Consider the following 21005-nt stretch of genomic DNA (forward strand, 5'->3'; position numbering starts at 1 on the left):
CATGATTTTTCCAGGGACTGAGGTGAGGCTGACTGGCCTGTAGTTCCCAGGATCCTCCTTCTTCCCTTTTTTAAAGATGGGCACTACTTTAGCCTTTTTCCTATCATCTGGGACTTCCCCCGATTGCCATGAGTTTTCAAAGAAAATGGCGAATGGCTCTGCAATCACATCCACCAACTCCTTTAGCACTCTCAGATGCAGCGCATCCAGCCCCATGGACTTGTGCATGTCCAGCTTTTCTAAATAGTCCCGAACCACTTCTTTCTCCACAGAGGGCTGGTCACCTCCTCCCCATGCTGTGCTGTCCAGTGCAACAGTCTGGGAGCTGACCTTGTTCGTGAAGACAGAGGCAAAAAAAGGATTGAGTACATTAGCTTTTTCCACATCCTCTGTCACTGGGTTGCCTCCCTCATTCAGTAAGGGGCCCACACTTTCCTTGACTTTCTTCTTGTTGCTAACATACCTGAAGAAACCCTTCTTGTTACTCTTAACATCTCTTGCTAGCTGCAACTCCAGGTGTGATTTGGCCTTCCTGATTTCACTCCTGCATGCCCAAGCAATATTTTTATACTCTTCCCTGGTCATTTGTCCAATCTTCCACTTCTTGTAAGCTTCTTTTTTGTGTTCAGGTTCAGCAAGGATTTCACTGTTAAGCCAAGCTGGTCGCCTGCCATATTTACTATTCTTTCTACACATCGGGATGGTTTGTCCCTGTAACCGCAATAAGGATTCTTTAAAATACAGCCAGCTCTCCTGGACTCCTTTCCCCCTCATGTTATTCTCCCAGGGGATCCTGCCCATCAGTTCCCTAAGGGAGTCAAAGTCTGCTTTTCTGAAGTCCAGGGTCTGTATTCTGTTGCTCTCCTTTCTTCCCTGTGTCAGGATCCTGAACTCGACCGTCTCATGGTCACTGCCTCCCAGGTTCCCATCCACTTTAGCTTCCCCTACTAATTCTTCCTGGTTTGTGAGCAGCAGGTCAAGAAGAGCTCTGCCCCTAGTTGGTTCCTCCAGCACTTGCACCAGGAAATTGTCCCCTACATTTTCCAAAAACTTCCTGGATTTACCTGTGCAGACGCCATACCACGGCAAGCATGGAGCCCGCTCAGCTCACTGTCACCGTATGTCTCCTGGGTGCTGGCAGACGCGGTACTGCATTGCTACACAGCAGCAGCAACCCATTGCCTTGTGGCAGCAGACGGTACAATAGGACTGGTAGCCATTATCGTCATGTCCGAGGTGCTCCTGGCCGTGTCGGTCAGGAGCGCCTGGGCAGACATGGGTGCAGGGACTACATTAGGAGTGACTCGACCAGGTCACTCTCTTTAGTCCTGCAGGCAGTCCTATTGTACCATCTTTTGCTGGGCAGGCAGGAAATATGGATAGCTAGCAGTCCTATTGTACCATCTTCTGCCGAGCAGCCAAGAGATGTGGATGGCTTGCAGTCCTTCTGCACCATCTGCTGCCAGCCAAAGATCCACTTCCTGGACACTACGGTGCTAATAAGCGATGGTCACATAAACACCACCCTATACCGGAAACCTACTGACCGCTATTCCTACCTACATGCCTCCAGCTTTCATCCAGACCACACCACACGATCCATTGTCTACAGCCAAGCTCTACGATACAACCGCATTTGCTCCAACCCCTCAGACAGAGACAAACACCTACAAGATCTCTATCAAGCATTCTTACAACTACAATACCCACCTGCAGAAGTGAAGAAACAGATTGACAGAGCCAAAAGAATACCCAGAAGTCACCTACTATAGGACAGGCCCAACAAAGAAAATAGCAGAACGCCACTAGCTATCACCTTCAGCCCCCAACTAAAACCTCTCCAACGCACCATCAAGGATCTACAACCTATCCTGAAGGATGACCCATCACTCTCACAGATATTGGGAGACAGGCCAGTCCTTGCTTACAGACAGCCCCCCAACCTGAAGCAAATACTCACCAGCAACCACGCACCACACAACAGAACCACTAACCCAGGAACCTTGCAACAAAGCCCATTGCCAACTGTGTCCACATATCTATTCAGGGGACACCATCATAGGGCCTAATCACATCAGCCACACTATCAGAGGCTCGTCCACCTGCGCATCTACCAATGTGATATATGTCGTCATGTGCGAGCAATGCCCCTCTGCCATGTACATTGGTCAAACTGGACAGTCTCTACGTAAAAGAATAAATGGACACAAATCAGATGTCAAGAATTATAACATTCAAAAACCAGTCGGACAACACTTCAGTCTCTTTGGTCACTCGATTACAGACCTAAAAGTTGCAATTCTTCAACAAAAAAACTTCAAAAACAGACTCCAACGAGAGACTGCTGAATTGGAATTAATCTGCAAACTGGATACAATTAACTTAGGCTTGAATAAAGACTGGGAGTGGATGGGTCATTACACAAAGTAAAACTATTTCCCCATGTGTATTCCCCCCTCGCTCCCCCAATGTTCCTCAGATGTTCTTGTCAACTGCTGGAAATGGCTCACCTTGATTATCACTACAAAAGGTTTTTCCCCCCTGCTCTCCTGCTGGTAATAGCTCACCTTAAGTGATCACTCTCATTACAGCGTGTATGGTAACACCCATTGTTCCATGTTCTCTGTGTACATAAAATCTCCCCACTGTATTTTCCACTGAATGCATCCAATGAAGTGAGCTGTAGCTCACGAAAGCTTATGCTCAAATAAATTTGTTAGTCTCTAAGGTGCCACAAGTACTTCTTTTCTTTTTAAAAGAAATGAGAAAGTCTACCTCCATGTGAGCAGAATCATTACAGACACCAGCATAAAAAAACCACACAAACCCACACCTACCAAAACAAGACACTCCACTGCACACAATTCTCTCTCAGAGAGAGGATGAGAGAACAAACAACAAGCAACAGATGTATAGTCACATTGCTTAATGTACTACTGGAAGGTATTCAGATATCACAGAGATAAGTGTGGTACAAAACCCTATATAGAAGACAATAGCATCACAAAGACTGAAAACTCCAAGTAACACTGGGCTGATGCCAAAGCATAATCAGTATGGAGTGAATCATGTTAGCAGCTATATATACAGGTCTGAAATAATATATAAGGGCCATCGTTTTCAAACTTAGGGGCCTAAAATTAGCCATCTCAATAAGTGGCCTGATTTTCAGAGATGCTGAGCACCTGTAGCTCCTATTTATGTCAATGGGCACTACGGGAGCTCAATGACCTTTGGTGCCTATACATGAATGTTAAGGGGCTTATTCCTTCACCCACTTACTTCCCTGGTCCTTCTCGCATGAACAGAGAGCAACAATACCCGAAGTCCAAAGGTGCAAACAATTCGATGTTTATTGGGGTGAACTTCCAGCAAGCATGATTCCAGTTTCCTTCCTTAGTGTCCTCCTTCCCAGCTCTGACACCACAGAGCCTTACACCTGTGTCCTTGTTCCCATTCCTGCCCTTAGCCAAACTTGATTTCCTTACCCCCATTCCCTGTTCCCATTTTCCCCTTTAGCAAAACATGATTCCAATTTCCTTACCCCCATTCCCTGTTCCCATTTCCCCCTTTAGTAAAACATGATTCCAATTTCCTTACCCCCATTCCCTGTTCCCATCTCCCCCACCCACACACCCACCCCCTCACTTCCTGATTGACTGCAGACTACATAGTAAAACTTGAGTTCTGCTTAGCCAAACCTTAACCAATCATTTTCCTGAAATTTAACTAGCCAATCCTAACATATTGTAACATGATTATGTAATCAATTATATCCCACCATCTTAATTAGTTTATACCCAGCAAAATTAATTATACAGCAGACAGGAACAATCACAGCACCAGACAGAGATTATACAGACAAACAATAGCAAAGTGGGAACTATAATGACAAAACAATACAGAAGTGAGGATTTCACATCCCAGCTGTTGATAAGTGAGTTCTTGCCAGACAGGATGCTATCAAACTAAGTTTCCTTTTACATCTTCTAGGCACTTCCCTTTCTCTGGAGGCGATGGGCATTATCAGGACAGGATTGTATTCCTAACAGCCGAATAGCACCTTCTTTCAATGTGACTAGTTTGCAATGTGAGGATGTGACCGTTCGCTTCCCAGCTTATGGCTGCCTCTGTTGCTTAGCCAAAGGCCTTAGCCTAAGAACAGGGCCTCAGACTGTCACAGTAAGAGAAGGACCTTACACCGGCAGACAGTGATTTTGATTCTTTCTTTTATACCTCTAGAACTAGCTAAGTGATAAGAATACACCTAAATTCTTAGAGTACAGGCCTTTACTGACAGGCCTGAATATCTATATCCTAACAATGAATTTCAAAAGCACCTACACACTCCTAAGTCATGTATCCCATTAATTTTAACTTAGGGGCTTTTGAAAATCCCACCCCAGGGTGGTCAACTTGAGGCATCTATGTCTGAAAATTTGGGAGCAAAGACTAATTAAATTATTTCTGAAAGTTATTTCAAAATCCATGGACCTGTGCTATGTGTTATTTCCAATCAAAAAAGAGTGCTACCTGAGATGAACGGAAGGAGCTGAAGAGGGAGATGAAAGGAGGAGTATAAAATTACTGGTATGGGAGTGACTATGCTAAAATTGGTGTTAAACCTCTGAGCATGCCCAGTGTGTGGTAGATACTTTTCAGAAGACTATGCAGACTGATTGAATTGAAGATTCATGAGGCTAATAAAGTGTTTGGCCTTCTCTCCTGATCGACTTGACTCCTGGGAGCTTATTAAATATATGACAGTCTGAAGCTACACAACAGTCTTCCAGGATAGCTCCCTAAATTGGCCACTGTGCAATAGCCCAGTCTCCAAGCGACATATCACATACAAATAGGAAAACAGGAGTATACACTGGTCACTTTTCAGTTTCACAGATATTATTAAGGTCAGAAGGGACCATTATGATCATCTAGCCTGACCTCCTGCACAATGCAGGCCACAGAATCTCACCCACCCACTCCTGCGATAAACCTCACCTATGTCTGAGCTATTGAAGTCCTCAAATCGTGGTTTAAAGACTTCAAGGAGCAGAGAATCCTCCAGCAAGTGACCTGTGCCCCATGCTAGAGAGGAAGGCGAAAAAGCTCCAGGGCCTCTTCCAATCTGCCCTGGAGGAAAATTCCTTCCCGACCCCAAATATGGCGATCAGATGAACCCTGAGCATATGGGCAAGATTCACCAGCCAGATACCCAAAAAAGAATTCTCTGTAGTAACTCAGATCCCACTCCATCTAACATCCCATCACAGGCCATTGGGCCTATTTACCATTAATATTTAAAGATCAATTAATTGCCAAAATCATGTTATCCCATCATACCATCTCCTCCATAAACTTATTGAGTTTAATCTTGAGGCCAGATAGGTCTTTTGCCCCCACTGCTTCCCTTGGAAGGCTATTCCAGAACTTCACTCCTCTGATGGTTAGAAACCTTCGTCTAATTTCAAGTCTAAACTTCCTGATGGCCAGTTTATATCCATTTGTTCTTGTGTCCAAATTGGTACTGAGCTTAAATAATTCCTCTCCCTCTCCGGTATTTATCCCTCTGATATATTTATAGAGAGCAATCATATCTCCCCTCAACCTTCTTTTGGTTAGGCTAAACAAGCCAAGCTCCTTGAGTCTCCTTTCATAAGACAGGTTTTCCATTCCTCGGATCATCCTAGTAGCCCTTCTCTGTACCTGTTCCAGTTTGAATTCATCCTTCTTAAACATGGGAGACCAGAACTGCACACAGTATTCCAGGTGAGGTCTCACCAGTGCCTTGTATAACGGTACTAACACCTCCTTATCTCTACTGGAAACACCTCGCCTGATGCATCCCAAGACCGCATTAGCTTTTTTCATGGCCATATCACATTGGCGGCTCATAGTCATCCTGCGATCAACCAATACTCCAAGGTCCTTCTCCTCCTCCGTTACTTCTAATTGATGCGTCCTCAGCTTATAACTAAAATTCTTATTAATCCCTAAATGCATGACCTTACACTTCTCACTATTAACTTTCATCCTATTAGTATTACTCCAGTTTACAAGGTCATCCAGATCCTCCTGTATGATATCCCGGTCCTTCTCTAAATTGGCAATACCTCCCAGCTTTGTATCATCCACAAACTTTATTAGCACACTCCCACTTTTTGTGCTGAGGTCAGTAATAAAAAAATTAAATAAGATTGGTCCCAAAACCGATCCCTGAGGAACTCCACTGGTAATCTCCCTCCAGCCTGACAGTTCACCTTTCAGTATGACCTGCTGTAGTCTCCCTTTTAACCAATTCCTTGTCCACCTTTCAATTTTCATATTGATCCCCACCTTTTCCAATTTAACTAATAATTCCCCATGTGGCACCGTATCAAATGCCTTACTGAAATCTAGGTAAATTAGATCCACTGTGTTTCCTTTGTCTAAAAAATCTGTTACTTTCTCAAAGAAGGAGATCAGGTTGGTTTGGCACGATCTACCTTCTGTAAAACCATGTTGTATTTTGTCCCATTTACCATTGACCTCAATGTCCTTAACTACTTTCTCCTTCAAAATTTTTTCCAAGACCTTGCATACTACAGATGTCAAACTAACAGGCCTGTAGTTACCTGGATCACTTTTTTTCCCTTTCGTAAAAATAGGAACTATGTTAGTAATTCTCCAGTCATAAGGTACAACCCTTGAGTTTACAGATTCATTAAAAATTCTTGCTAATGGGCTTGCAATTTCATGTGTCAATTCCTTTAATATTCTTGGATGAAGATTATCTGGGCCCCCCAATTTAGTCCCATTAAGCTGTTCGAGTTTCGCTTCTACCTCAGATATGGTAATATTACCTCCATATTTTCATTCCCATTTGTCATGCTACCATTATCCCTAAGATCCTCATTAGCCTCATTAAAGACTGAGGCAAAGTATTTGTTTAGGTATTGGGCCATGCCTAAATTATCCTTAACCTCCACTCCATCCTCAGTGTTTAGCGGTCCCACTTCTTCTTTCTTTGTTTTCCTCTTAATTATATGGCTATAGAACCTTTTACTATTGGTTTTAATTCCCTTTGCAAGGTCCAACTCTACTTGACTTTTAGCCTCTCTCACTTTATCTCTACATGTTCTGACCTCAATAAGGTAGCTTTCCTTGCTGATCCCTCCCATCTTCCACTCCCTGTATACTTTCTGCTTTTTCTTAATCACTTCTCTGAGATGCTTGCTCATCCAGCTTGGTCTACAACTCCTGCCTATGAATTTTCCCCCCTTTCTTGGGATGCAGGCTTTCAATAGCTTCTGCAGCTTTGACTTAAAGTAATCCCAGGCCTCCTCTGCCTTTAGATCCATAAATTCTTCAGTCCAATCCACTTCCCTAACTAATTTCCTTAATTTTTGAAAGTCAGCCCTTTTGAAATCAAAAACCCTTATTTAATCACAAAGCAAGCTCTCAGCACTTGCTCTTTACCCTCCACTGACAGCATTCCAGCTCCTGATTTACCTTCTGGCTCCATGCCTTAAAAGGGGGCAGATATTCCGACCCTCAAATCTGTTCCTGTTTTCTGACATCTTCCTCTATAAGGAGGATAAGGAAGAAATAGATACCTACCTTTCTGTAACTGTTCTTCAAAATGTGTTGCACATGGCTATGCCACTGTAGGCGACGCCTCATGCACAGATGTCAGAGATATTTTTCCCCCTCGGTGGAACCTGTGGCTTGAGTGCCCTCTGTCACTTTGCGCTGCTGTGTACTGGTATAAGAGCATGGAGCTGCCCCCAACTCCCCTCAGTTCCTTCATACTGGTCTGACTCTGATACAGAGTGGGAGGAGGTGGGTTGTGGAACTGACATGTGCAACACATCTTGAAGAACAACACTTACAGAAAGGTAGGTAACAGTTTCTTCTTCTTTGAGTGATTGCACATGTCAGTTCCACTGTAGGTGACACAAAACAACTATGGAGAGGGTTCAGAGTCTATCTGAACAGTGATTGTAAGACCACCCATCTGAAACTGGAATCATCTCTGGACTGACGGGAAATGGAGTAACGAGAAGGAAAGGTGTAGTCTGATGACAAAGTCACTGCTTTACAAATGTCAATAATGGGTACTTGAACCAGGAAAGTTGCAGAAGCTGCTTGTGTTCTGTCTAGCAGAATGCACCTTTACTCGAGATAGTGGGGTTGTGTTAGTCAGTTGATAACATAATGGATGGAGGAAGAGATCCAGGAGGAAATTCTCTGAGAGGAAACTGGACGGCCCTGAATTCTGTCAGCTACTGCCACAAAAAGTTGTGTAGAGGATCTGAACACTCTAGTATGCTCCAGATAGAAAGCTAGAGCCCTTCTCACATCCAGTGCCTCTGGTGATGGGGTTTTGGAAAAATGTGGGCAAATAGATAGCTTGGTTAACGTGAAACCTAGAGACTACTTTTGTAAGAAACTTTGGGTGAGTCCAGAGATAAACTTTATCCTTATAAAAAACTGTATGGGGGGTGGGTTCTAGTCTCAGAGCTCTCAACTCACCAATCCTTCTGGCTGAGGTGATCGCTATTAGAAATGCCAACTTCATGGAGACGTAGAGGAGAGAGCAAATTGTGAAAGGGTCCCATCAGAATTTCCAGGACTAAATTGAGATCCCAAGGAGGGAAGGGGTCTCATACTTGAGGGTATAATCTGGCCAAGCCCTTCAGATGTACTGAATCACTTTACCTGTAAGGGGTTAAGTAGCTCAAATCACCTAAAGAAGGACCAATGAGGAAAGAAGATACTTTCAAATCTGGCGGTGGGGAGGGTGGTGGGGGGAGGTTTTGTTTGTGGCTCTCTTTGTTTGTTCCCTTTCCGGACGGAGAGAGAGACCTGGCAGGTACAACATCTCCTGAAAACATACCTGAAATGAACCATCTAAAATTACAAAAATTGTAAATCAGGCAAGGAAATGTGTTAGGTTATCTTTTCTTGTGGCTTGTGAATTTTCCCTATGCTAAAAAGGTAGTTTAATCCTGTTTTTGTAACTGTGAAGCTGCATCCAGAGAGGAGTCCTCTGTGTTTTACATCTTTTTATTACCCTGTAAAGGTACCTTCCATCCTGATTTTGCAGGTGTCATTCTTTTACTTTTTTCTTTATAATAAAGTTCTTTTTTTAAGAACCTGATTGATTTTAGTGTCCTAATAATAAAAGGTTTTGTCTGTGCTCACATTGCTAACCAATTGGTTGGTATATTATTCTCAAGCCTCCTCAGGAAAGGGGGTAAAGGGGGATATTTTCATAGAATATCAGGGTTGGAAGGGACCTCAGGAGGTCATCTAGTCCAACCCCCTGCTCAAAGCAGGACCAATCCCCAACTTTTGCCCCAGATCCCTAAATGGCCCCCTCTAGGATTGAACTCACAACCCTGGGCTTAGCAAGCCAATGCTTAAACCACTGAGCTATCCCTCCCACTGACCATTTTGGGGGGATAGGGACTCCACGTGACCCTTCCCTGAATTTTTGTATAAATCACTTGGTGGTGGCAGCAATACCGTCCAAGGACAAGGAAAGGAATTTGTGCCTTGGGGAAATTTTAACCTACACTGGCAAAATATAAGCTTAGGGGGTTTTTCATGCGGGTCCCCACATCTGTACCCCAGAGTTCAGAGTGGGAGGGAACCCTGACAGCCTCCGTGACAAACATGGAGCCTTAAACATAGGCAGTTCAGGGAAGATTTCCCCCACTCTCTACTCTGCGCTGCACAATTGCCCAGCTGTGGAAATTTCATCTTCCTTTGCAGTATCAACTATGCATCAGACTTTCATGGGCAATTGCCTGATCTGGTTTAGTAAATACTAATTTCCTATGCAAAAGAGAAGATATTTTATCACCTTCAAGAGGCCTCTTACTTCTGCCTAGACACCTGTATTATGGGAAACTTCACTAGTCAGGAGACAAAAGATGTCTGCTGTTTAAATGAACAAGTTTCCCTCCCAAACCTTTACCTCTTGCCTGGCATTTTCAGCCCTAGCTCGCTCCTCTTCTTTCTGAGATTGCATAGTAGCAGCCTCCTGCCTCAGCTCCAACAGCTTCTTCTCATAAGCACCTTCTGTCTCTGCTCTCTCTTGGGCTGAGAGCTCCGACACCTCTTTCAGCTCTGCGCGGTGCAATTCCTGCTCACTCTTCTAACAATCAGAAAAAGAGCCATTAGGTCCTTCAGACTTAGGCCACCTCCTCATATCACAGCTTGCTGATGTGGCACCAGCCAAAGGACCAGGTCAGATTTCCCTCCACCAACATGAAGCATCAGCAGCATACACATTACTGGCAGTGCTGTGGGTAGGGATAGAAGCAGTTATTTTCCAAGGGGACTCCTAGTGACCTTGGAGGGGAAACAGCACGCCACCTCCCCTCCACCTGCTGAGCCTCCCTCCTGTGAGGATTCTCTCCCTCTGTTCCTGTAGGATTTTCCACATCACCATCCCCAGCATTTGCTTCTACCCTTATTTCCTATTATCCCAGAGCTTAATTCAACATTTTTATTAACGCACAATAAGTGTAAACTGCATACAGAATGAGGAGACACCCCCCCCATGACTCAGGCTGGGCCAGACAGTCTGGAGCTACTCCATGGCCTCCCTCAGCCAAAGTCCAGCAGGAAAGGAGCAGGCTTCCTGTAGCTCTTCTCAGGCTTCTCCTGACTTCTGCATTATTACACCCACTGGGCAACCCGCTGCAATGTGCCAGAGCCTCAGGTGGCTGTTTCATATCAATCTGTGAGCCTGGGCAGAATTTCAACCCCTGGCTGTCAGGCCTTGCATGGGGTTCACCCACCCCTTCTGAACATAGTTGATTGCAGAGCCAGTCCCAGGGCCATCCTGAACTTGGGGTTGGATGTGGTGCCCCATGGCAGGTCACATAATAGCAGCAGCTGGGAAGAGCCTGAGAAAGGAGCCTTTGCACACCTGCAGCAGCCACTTTCAACCACTGCTGCCTGGCCCCAAGCAAGGAGTTGAGGAGGAAGGGTACTCATGCCTATCACCAGCCAGCCACTGTCACTGGCTATGTGCTCCCTATGCTGCCTCGACTAGAGGAGTGACTTAATCAGGCATCCACAACTAGCCATTGTATGCAGCATGTTACTAGTAGCAAACCATAAAGCAACAGTAGCCACAAACAGCATGCATGAAATCCCTCTTCACATATACCAATTGCTGACTAATTTCAGGTAACTGAGCCACTGGGAACAGTCACCATCTGTTTGTGGGTGCAGGGGCTGTGTAAAGAGTTTTATGTGTCCAGTTCATCCTGCCCTACTGTGCCTGGGTGTCTACACTGAGCAATTTCTCCTTCCAATGCCCAATCCTGATCCCACACAGCATTGCTCCTCAAGCACTGGATAAATAAACTGCAATACAAAAAATAAACAAACTGTATTTGATCACATGACAAGTCACATTAGGACAGGGTTAAGGTGAGACAATAAACTCTCTCCAAGGTACTGAGGTACAGCTTTACTTACATCTCCCCTGTGTGTAACTGGGTTGGTTATTTCTAGGGCCCAACCAAATTTACAGCTATGAAAAATGCGCCACGGACCACGAAATCTGATCTCCACTGTGAAATCTGGTCTTTTCTATACTACAACCCTATGCCATACAGATTTCACAGGGGAGACCGGCTGTGTTTCTCAAACTGGGGGTCCCGATCCAAAAGGAGGTTGCAGGATGGGGGGATTACAAGGTTACTGTAGCGCGATCGTGGTATTGCCACCCTTACTTCTGCGCTGCTTTCAGAGCTGGGTGTCTGGGAAGCAGTGGCTGCTGGACAGGCTCCCAGCTCTGAAGGCAGCACTGTCAGCAGCAGCACAGAAGTAAGGGTGGTAATGGGTGGTCGGAGAGTGACGGCTGCTGGCTGAGGGCCCAGCTCTGAAGGCAGCAGCACAGAAGTAAGGGTGGTAATGGGTGGTCGGAGAGTGACGGCTGCTGGCTGAGGGCCCAGCTCTGAAGGCAGCAGCACAGAAGTAAGGGTGACAATACCACACCATCCTTACTTCTATGCTGCTGCTGGCGGTGGTGCTGCCTTCAGAGTAGGGCTCCCGGCCAGCAGATGCCACTCTCCGGCCACCCAGCTTTGAAGGCAATACTGCCGCCAGCAGAGGCGCAGAAGCAAGGGTGGCAATACCACGACTCCCCTATAATAACCTTGCAATGCCCCCACTACCCCCTTTTGGGTCAGGACCCCTACAGTTAGAACACCGTGAAATTTCAGATTTAAATATCTGAAATCATAAAATTTATGATTTTTAAAATCCCATGACCACGAAATTGACCAAAATGGACTGTGAATTTGGTAGGGACCTAGTTATTTCCTTTCTCTGAGCACATCCGTACTGCAGAGTTAACTCGGGAGATCAGTACCTGCGTTGGCCTAATTCAGGTGTGAGCAGTCACGCTGCAGAGCCATATGAGAGTTGCTGTGTCCATAGTGGTGCTGCACTCACCCATGTGAGAGGCTAAGATTTCTGGCAGCACATCCTATGGTTCTCTGTGCTGCACCTCGCTGAACTGCTCTAATTCTTTCCCAGTGAATTGTGGGAGAACCTGACAATCCCGGGCACACTGGGAGAATTGTGGGAAGACTCTAGAGGACTATCTGCACTTGAGAAGTTTAGCCTGTGTCCTCACTGTAAAGTGGATATGTTACCAACCTGAGTCAAAGTGACACCCGGGCTTAAGCCTACAACCCAGGATGGGTCAGCCAGACCAGGCGGTAAGCACTATCAAGCTTGGGTGAGAAGTCTGAGTTTTCAGCTAGGAGGTGGGTTAGGGACAACATGTGAGTAAGAGCCTGGGTTAACTCAGCAGTTCAGCACTTTGTCGGAACTTCATGCTTTTGTTTCCTGTTGCCCTCAGTCTAATCTCTTCAGGACTCATTGAAGCTCAGCTTTGACACCATTATGTTTCTTCCCCCTCCACTTTGGTATTGTCAGCAAATTGTTCACAATTATATTCCCCTTGAACACCCAACAAAGAATGAGACTTGATAACAAACTTCACCTCCAGGGCAATCGCCCAAACAAGCAAAGGCATGAGAGGGAGCTCTACTTGAAGACCAACACATACTGAGAGACTGTCTTGTTTCACTTGATTGACTCTATGATGCAAGCAGCCCAGGATCCACATGGACCGGCACAGGTCTGCAAACCAAACTTTAGGAACACCATCATCATACACAGCTGTACACGCAGCCATGCAGTGCACTACTGGTGGATTGACAAACCCATATTAAACAGCAACTTTAGTTTACAGCTGGTAAATTATTCATAACATTTATTCCACAAACATCACCCTCTTCTGCTTGAGGAGCATCTGCAAACAGGTTAAAGTTTTCCCAGATTTGTTCATTATTTCATGAATGTTGTGTGCATACACATCATAGTCTATGGATTGCTTAAAAATGGCCCACTGCAAATATCTGCTGTAGAGGATATACTTCTATTTTTCCTTTATAGAATGGATTATGTAACAAAGGATTTTCAAAACTGTCTGAGGGATCTGGATGCCCAATTCCTATTAGAAATTAACAGGCATTGACACTCTTATTCTTACTGTACTTAGTAGCCTTCTATTTTTTGTCACCACCGCAGTCATGATCACAAAGTAATTGTATGAACATAGCCATGTATTGGCAGAAAGTCTGTACATGAAGCACATGCACTTCAAAGGGACAAAACAAAGGTTTAGAGCGTTGGAGTGTCCTAGCTGTCTTGCAGTGAAGTGGAATCCAGCATACAAGGTTTTGTTAGTAAATCATACAAGGCTGCAGTAGCAAACATTGTACATGGATGGTCAGTACAGTGTCTGAGGAGAGCAATAAACATTCATGAAAACATTAAAATGGGTCCAGGGGCTGGCCTGGTCTTAACCATTAAAACCCACTGGCTTTGCCCTTTGATGATGGCCATCCTACCACCTACCAGCTCTTGCAGGAGCTTGTTCATTTCCTCCTCGTACGCAGCTTGCCGAAGGCTAAGAGTATCTTGATATTGCTGCTCTGTCCGTGAGAGCTGCTGTGCCACATCCTCCCGCTCCTGCTCCATTGTGGACCTCTCTGTTTCCAGCTCACAACGAAGGCACTTCACTTCTCCTGCAGAAGAGGAGACATGGCAAGAGTCTGAACCCCTCTCACTTCCTTGAGCTATTAAGGGCTCAGCTGCACCATGCCAGAGCCTTCTCTGTCCCAGACAGGGAGAGAGCCATGTCCATCTCTCACTCCCCAGTGGCCCCTTTGCCCCATCCACGGAAGGGACATCTCTGGTGGGCTGTGCTTCTCAGCCTCTTACCTTGTATCACCTCTTTGGCCTGGGTGACTGTTTGAACGTTGATTTCCAGCTGACCCCTCGTGACCTCCAGCTGAGACACCTGCTGCTGAGCGTCGAACAGGCTGGATTCTAAGATTTCCTTTGCTGATCTACAGGATATAAATACAGAGCAATAATGAGTCTCTTGTACTTGCAGTGTAGCTGTAGTCATGTCAGTCCCCAGATATTAGAGAGACACGGTGGATGAGATAATATCTTTTATTGGACCAACTTCCGTTGGTGAGAGAGACAAGCTTTTGAACTTACACTGACCTATTCTTCAGGTCTTGGATTCTGTACACAGAGTGTCACATCTATATATATGGTGGGACACATTGTTTATCATAAGTAGTTAACACATATTTCAAGGGACCATTCTAGGTAAAGTAAAGTTAACGGGCCACCTCCATGCAGTCCATTTCCATGCTGATGACACCACTCCCAGAACTCAGTCACCTCTAGGTACAGTGGAGATGATCAAGTGCCCCTCTGCTTGTTTATATACTCATTGCCGAAGCGTTGTCCATCAGGACCTACACTGTGGCATTTTGGAGGACCGGTGGGAATGCTATCCAAGCCAGTCTGATGGCTCTTGCTTCAAAAAAGTTTGTGTGGTGCTTGAGATCATCCTGGGACCACAAGCCTAGCATTTGCAGGTAGTGTAAGTGGGCTCCCCACCTTGTCCCTGACAAATCTGTCACCAGTGTCATCATCATGGAGGGGATAGACCCCCTTTTTCAGCAAATCTAGCCACCTCTGAAGTTCATGCAGGATATATGGTGGGACCGAGACTTATTCCGTCATTAGGTGTTTGGACAGAGAGCAGACTGTCGTCAGCCAGCAATTTAGATGCTGCAGACAATGTCTGGCAAGGGACGTCACACATACAGACCTATGACCAAGGAAGCCCAAACATGTACACTCTGTGGTCAGACACTATCAACTGCAGGGACTGGAACCTGTCCTCTGGCAGGAAAGCTTTCACTGAACCTGAGTCAAGCAGAACTCCCATGAAGTCTATCAATTGGCTGAACATAAAAGGCTGAAATGGCAGCCAGGTGAACCCTTATTGATGACATGGACAGGCCCTGCTGTTTGAGGTGGAGGAGGTAGTCCAATATAAGCGGTATAGTGGTGAGCGTCGGGGAAGAATGATGCTGTGCCATCCAGATTGAAAATCTCTTCCACTTGGCAAGGTAGGTAGCCCTAGTGGAGGGTTTTCTACTGTCAAGGAGGACTTGTCTGAGCAGGTAAGCTCCATTGGGTTCAGCCATGGAGCTTCCACGCTGTGAGGTGCAACAACTTGAGGTTTGGGTGCTGGAGGCGACCGTGATCCTGAGTTACTAAGTCCAGGAAGAGCGGCAAGGTGACTGGGACTTCCACAGACAACTTGAGGAGGGATGTGTACCAGTGTTGGCGGGGCCAGGCTGGAGCTATCAATATCACCGAAGCTTCTTCCCTCCGTATCTTGAGGAGCACCTTGTGAATGAGAGGGATGGGCAGGAATGCGTATAGGAGATGATCGCCCCATTGTAATAGGAAAGCATCCGCTATGGAGCCCGGACTGTGATTCCAGAAGGAGCAGAACTGCTGACACTGTTGAGTCACGTGGCAAAGAGGTCTACCTGGGGGAAGCCCCACCACTGGAAGATGGAGCGCACAGCATCCAGGCGTAGGGATCACTTGCGGCCTTGGAACGACCTCCTGAGGTAGTCTGCCAACAAGCTTGCAGGTGTATCGAATGCTCTACTCACAAGTCCCACAGCATGAGGGCTTCCTGGCACAGGGGAGAGGAGCATGCACCCCCGTTTGTTGATATAAAACATCGCTGTGGCATTCTGTCATAACTGAAACACATCTCCCTGTTAGGTGGGCTCAGAAAGTCTGGCATGGTATGTGCACTGCTCTCAGCTCTCTGACATTGATGTGGGAAGCCATCTCTGCCTGTGACCAGAGGCCTTGAGTCCTGAGGTCTCCCAGATGTGCACCCCAGCCCAAGTCTGATGCGTCCATCACCAACGACAGAGTTGACTGAGGGCTGGCGAAGGGGACCCCCGCACACACCACCTGTGTGTCGAGACACCACAGAAGGGAGTCGAGGATACGGGGAGGCAGAGTCATGACCCTACTGAAACTGCCCTGAACCAGCTGATACACCAAGGCTAGCCAGGATTGGAGCAGCTGAAGTCTGAGCCTGGCGTGTTGCACCACATAGGTACACGCAGCCATGTGTCCCAGGAGTCTTAGGCAATTTCGTGCTGTGGTGGTGGGGAACTGCCTGAGACTCCGAATGATGTCGCTCTTGGCCCGGAACCTCGATTCTGGAAGATATGCCCTGGCCTGGGTTGAGTCCAGAACCACCCCTATAAACTCTATCTGCTGAACAGGGGACAGAGTGGACTTCCCCACGTTCAGGAGAAGGCCCAGTGAGTCAAATGTTGCCATGATGAATTCGACTTGCCCCTCTACTAGAGCCCTAGAGCGGCCTTTGATCAGCCAGTCGTGTAGGTACAGGACTACCTGTACCTGGCGCCTGCGCAGGAATGCAGCCACAACTGCCGTGCACTTGGTGAATATTCGGGGCGCTGCTGACAGACCAAACGGGAGGACTGTGAACTGGTAGTGGCTGTTGCTCACCACAAACCTAGGTATTTTCCGTGGGACGGAGTTATTGCTATGTGAAAGTACACGTCCTTCAAGTCGAGGGCGGCATACCAGTCCCCTGGATCCAAGGAAGAGATGATGAAGGCCAACAAGACCATGCATAACTTGAGTTTCTTCATTAATTTGTTGAGTTTGCGCAGGGTCTAGAATAGGTCTTAGCCCCCCTCTTTGGCTTTCAGTATTAGGAAATACCGGGTATAAAAGCCTCTGCCCCTGTAGCCCTGAGGAACCTCTTCCACTGCTCCTAGTGAGAGGAGCAACTGCACCTCCTGGATAAGGAGTTGCTCATGAGAGGAGTCCCTGAAGAGGGACAGGGAGGTGGGGTGGGAGGGCCGAGAACTGGAATGAATATCGCCTTTCTACCATGCAGAGCATCCAACGGTCCAATGTAATGCGGGCCCACGCAGGGTAGAAAGGGGATAGATGGGACGAAAAGGTAAGGCAGGGAGGATCCAGTCTTTGAGCTGGTGCATCACCCCTGAGCGCACCTTCAAAAGTCCTGCCTCTGGCCTGAGGAAGGTTTAGACTGGCCAGAGGAAGGATGAGGTCTCTTTCTCCAGTTCCTGTTCCTCCTACGCGACCCTTCCTCTCTGCCCTCAGGCTGATAATTCCTCGGGAGTCGTGGAGGCCTGAAGTGTGTCCTCTGAGTCTCAGGTCTGTGAAGGCCCAAGGACTTCAGGGGGACCGAGAGTCCTTGAGGCTGTGCAAAAGCAAGTCAGTCTTCTCTGAAAACAGTGATTGACCCTCAAAGGGGAGATCCTGAATTGTCTGCAGCACCTGAATGGTAGGCCCGAGACCTGAAGCCAGCAACTCCTTCTCATGGCCACCCCAATAGCCATCGTGCAGGAGGTCGCGTCCGCTGCATCCCAGGCCACCTGCAGGGAAGCATGGGAGATCAATTTGCCCTCCTCTACTAGTGCGGAGAAGTCCAGTGAACTTTTGCATAGTCCCGCAGGTGTTATAATTGCATCTGCTAACCACCGCCTGATGGTTAGTGATACGGAGCTCCGACCCCCCCAGTCAAGTATATTTTTCTCCCAAAAAGGTCCAACTTTTTGGCCTCATGGTTCTTGGGAGAGGGCCCCTGGTAGCCTTATTGTTCACACTGGTTAGCAGCATCCACTACCAGGGAGTCTGGCTGGGGGTGGGTGTACAAATGTTCATACCCATGCGAGGGAACAAAGTACCTCCACTCATATCTCTTGGTGGTAGGCGGCAGTGAAGACAGGGTCTGCCACAGTGTCTTGGTGGCATTGTCAATCATTTTGATCAGTGGCAGCGCGATACAGGATGGCTCGGGAAGGGAGAGAATATCGGCCATTGGGTTGGCTTCCTCCACCACCTCCACCCATCTCAGCAGCTGCTGAAGGACCCTAGTGTCTTCTAAGGCTGGAGCAGTCGAGGTACCTGTCACCGCCTCATCTGAAGGCAGCCGGTACTGGGGTCTGATCACTGCCCTTGGCCACCCTGGAGTCCCTTGGGGCAAGGAACGATGGCACTGTGGTCAGTGCCACAGTCGGTGCCATGGCCAATGGCACCATGGATGCCGGGATCGGCGCCAGGGTCAGTGCCGAGCTGGGTGCCGCAGCCGCCCCTGGAATGGGGGCAGACGCCGGAATGGGGGCTGACGCCAGGATCGGAGTCATGGTCGACGCCAGGATCGGAGCCGGAAAGGTGCTGAGGACAGTGCGGCACCCTGGCTTTGATGATAAGCCCAGGGAGTCCAGAAGGGCCACTGGGAGGCCTGCCACTGGCCCTGCCAGGGCGCTGAGTAGGGATGATGATCGCGGCAGGAGCAGGATCTTCTGCTCCTGCTAGAGCACAAGGACTCTGCCTCCGAGATCTCTGATTGTGATGACCAGGGAGGAGCAGAGCCTCTTGATGCTGGGGATCAGTGCCAACTTGGGGACCGGAGCGGCTCCCGGGCAGAAACTCCTGGTGCCGGTGGTTGATGTAACAGGGATGGCCTTATGGCAGACATCATCGCTGGCTTGCCCACAGAATGTACCGGGCCTGGGATCGGTGCCAGTGACCTGTCCCTCCTAGGCGGGGAGGGTGGCACAGTGAGTGCCAATAGGTCTGCTGCCACCTCGAACACCTCCGGCATGGAGGGGAGTTGTATGTCCTTGCAGCGGCGGCCCAGTGGTGCGGGTCCGGACTTGACTGTACCCCTCCTGGAGCAGTAGTCGATGGAATCCTGGCCAACCAAGCTCCCGATGCGGGTTTTCTCGTTATCTGGTCCTTAGACCTAGCTGGGGAGCGCCCTCTGTCGGCCTTCTTCTTCTTACGGGACACCGGGGAGTGAGAGCGGTGCCCCACCAATGGCTGCCTGTGGGTGGAACCATGGCAGTGACGAGGGTCTCTAACTGAATCCTTCTTCGGCACTGGTTTGTGCACTGCGCACCAAGGATGCGGGGCTCAAGGCCGGGTCAGACATGGCGTGCTCAGACTGGGGACAAAGAGCCACCTCCATAAGTAGGACTTGGAGGTGCTGCTCTCTGTCCTTAAGGGTCCTGGGGTTAAAACCCTTAAAGATTTTACAGAGGTCTCTGAGATGACCCTCGCCCAGACACTTAAGGCACGACGAGTGCAGGTCACTCCTTGGCATAAACCTGCCATAGTCCAGGCATGGTTTAAAGCCTGGGGACCGACATACCCCAGTGCTGAGGAAAACATCAGGGGGAAAACCCCCCAAAGGAAACCTATAAGAAAAACTACACTAACTACAACTACTATGCTAACTATGTTCACGAGGACAGAGATACTGAGAAGCACATGCTTGCCGAGGCAAGAGCAATAGGGAGTTCCAGCTAGCCATCATAGGCGGCAAGTAGGAACTGAGTGGGTGTCGGGTTGGCAGGGCCCTATACTGGGCACCATGAAGGCGCCCAGGCTGACCCTACGGTTACTGCTAAGGGAAAAATTTTCTGGCTGTCGTGCACGCAGTGTACACACACCTGATTGGAATTGACATAAACAAGCACTCAAAGAACATGCTTTACAGATAAATACTACAACTGCAATGTGTTAGGTATAGTGAGTTTGTCAGGCCTGATAGGAGTTGCTGACAGTGTAGTGAACCACTTATGGGCCTTTACGGATGTCATACGTGGGTTTCTAGGCTGGTACAGCACCTGTCTGTGGTATGACGGGACGAATGGTCTTCACTGCTGCAATGGTTAAGGGTGGTACACCTTTCAAAAGTGTGGGGGAGTGTGGATTCCTGGAGCATAAGGTTTCTTTGGGATCTTTCACGAATGTAGGGTTCCACCAGTCTGTTCACTGGAGAGTTGAAGCCCTCAAAGGGCAGGGCCTCAATTGTGGCTAGTACCTCACTAGGGATACCCGAAGTGTGGAGCCATGATACTTTCCACTAGCCACAGCCTCAAAAGTGTCCCACACAGCCAGCAGAGCTGCCTTGGCCCCAGGCTGGCCTTCTTTTATAACGCCTTTCAGCTCCTCTCCACTTTCATGAAGAAACTTGTCAGGAAGGGTGTTACCCTGTCCCACGTCAAAGAGTTGTATTTGGCCAACGTCTGGCCATTGGCCACCCTCAACTTGAGCAAAGTGATAAGTATGTTTTTCTTCCAAACAGATCTAAGCATTGCGCTCCTTGTCCTTAGGAGCGTTTCTTGCTGGAACTTCACATCTAGACAGCTTAGCCTACTAGGAAGGCAGCTTGGGTGGGAGTAAAAGTACTCAAAACCCAAGGGGGATACCTGGCACTGTTCTTTGACAGATTTTGCAATTGGTGGAATAATGGCTGGTGTTTGTCATGAGGCTCTTGCTGGGTCTAGGAAGACTTTATTTATAAGGAGGGCAATCCTGGCAGGACCAGAAGCCAACAAGATAGCAAATAATTGTGAGACTTCTCAGAGCCAAAGACGCAGTCTCGAAAGATCATAGAAACATAGAATATCAGGGTTGGAAGGGACCTCAGGAGGTCATCTAGTCCAACCCCCTGCTCAAAGCAGGACCTAATTCCCAACTAAATCATCCCAGCCAGGGCTTAGTCAAGC

General features: G+C 47.7%; 1 protein-coding gene across 14 annotated transcripts in view; it reads right to left on the minus strand.

Annotated features, from left to right (window-relative positions):
* CEP250 (centrosomal protein 250) overlaps positions 1–21005 on the minus strand; it is a 123282-nt gene that overhangs the window by 31366 nt on the left and 70911 nt on the right. For 13 of the 14 annotated variants that reach the window (XM_048820053.2, XM_075118867.1, XM_048820052.2 and 10 more), the window contains 3 exons: positions 14305–14432; positions 13939–14108; positions 9965–10144 (listed from right to left, as the gene is read on the minus strand). In XM_048820053.2, the coding sequence (XP_048676010.2) occupies positions 9965–10144; positions 13939–14108; positions 14305–14432 (478 nt within the window). The remainder of the gene's footprint in view (positions 1–9964; positions 10145–13938; positions 14109–14304; positions 14433–21005) is intronic. The other variant, XM_075118868.1, reaches the window with a different exon arrangement.

Source organism: Caretta caretta, chromosome 13 (assembly GCF_965140235.1).
Source record: "Caretta caretta isolate rCarCar2 chromosome 13, rCarCar1.hap1, whole genome shotgun sequence".
NCBI lineage: Eukaryota > Metazoa > Chordata > Testudines > Cheloniidae > Caretta > Caretta caretta.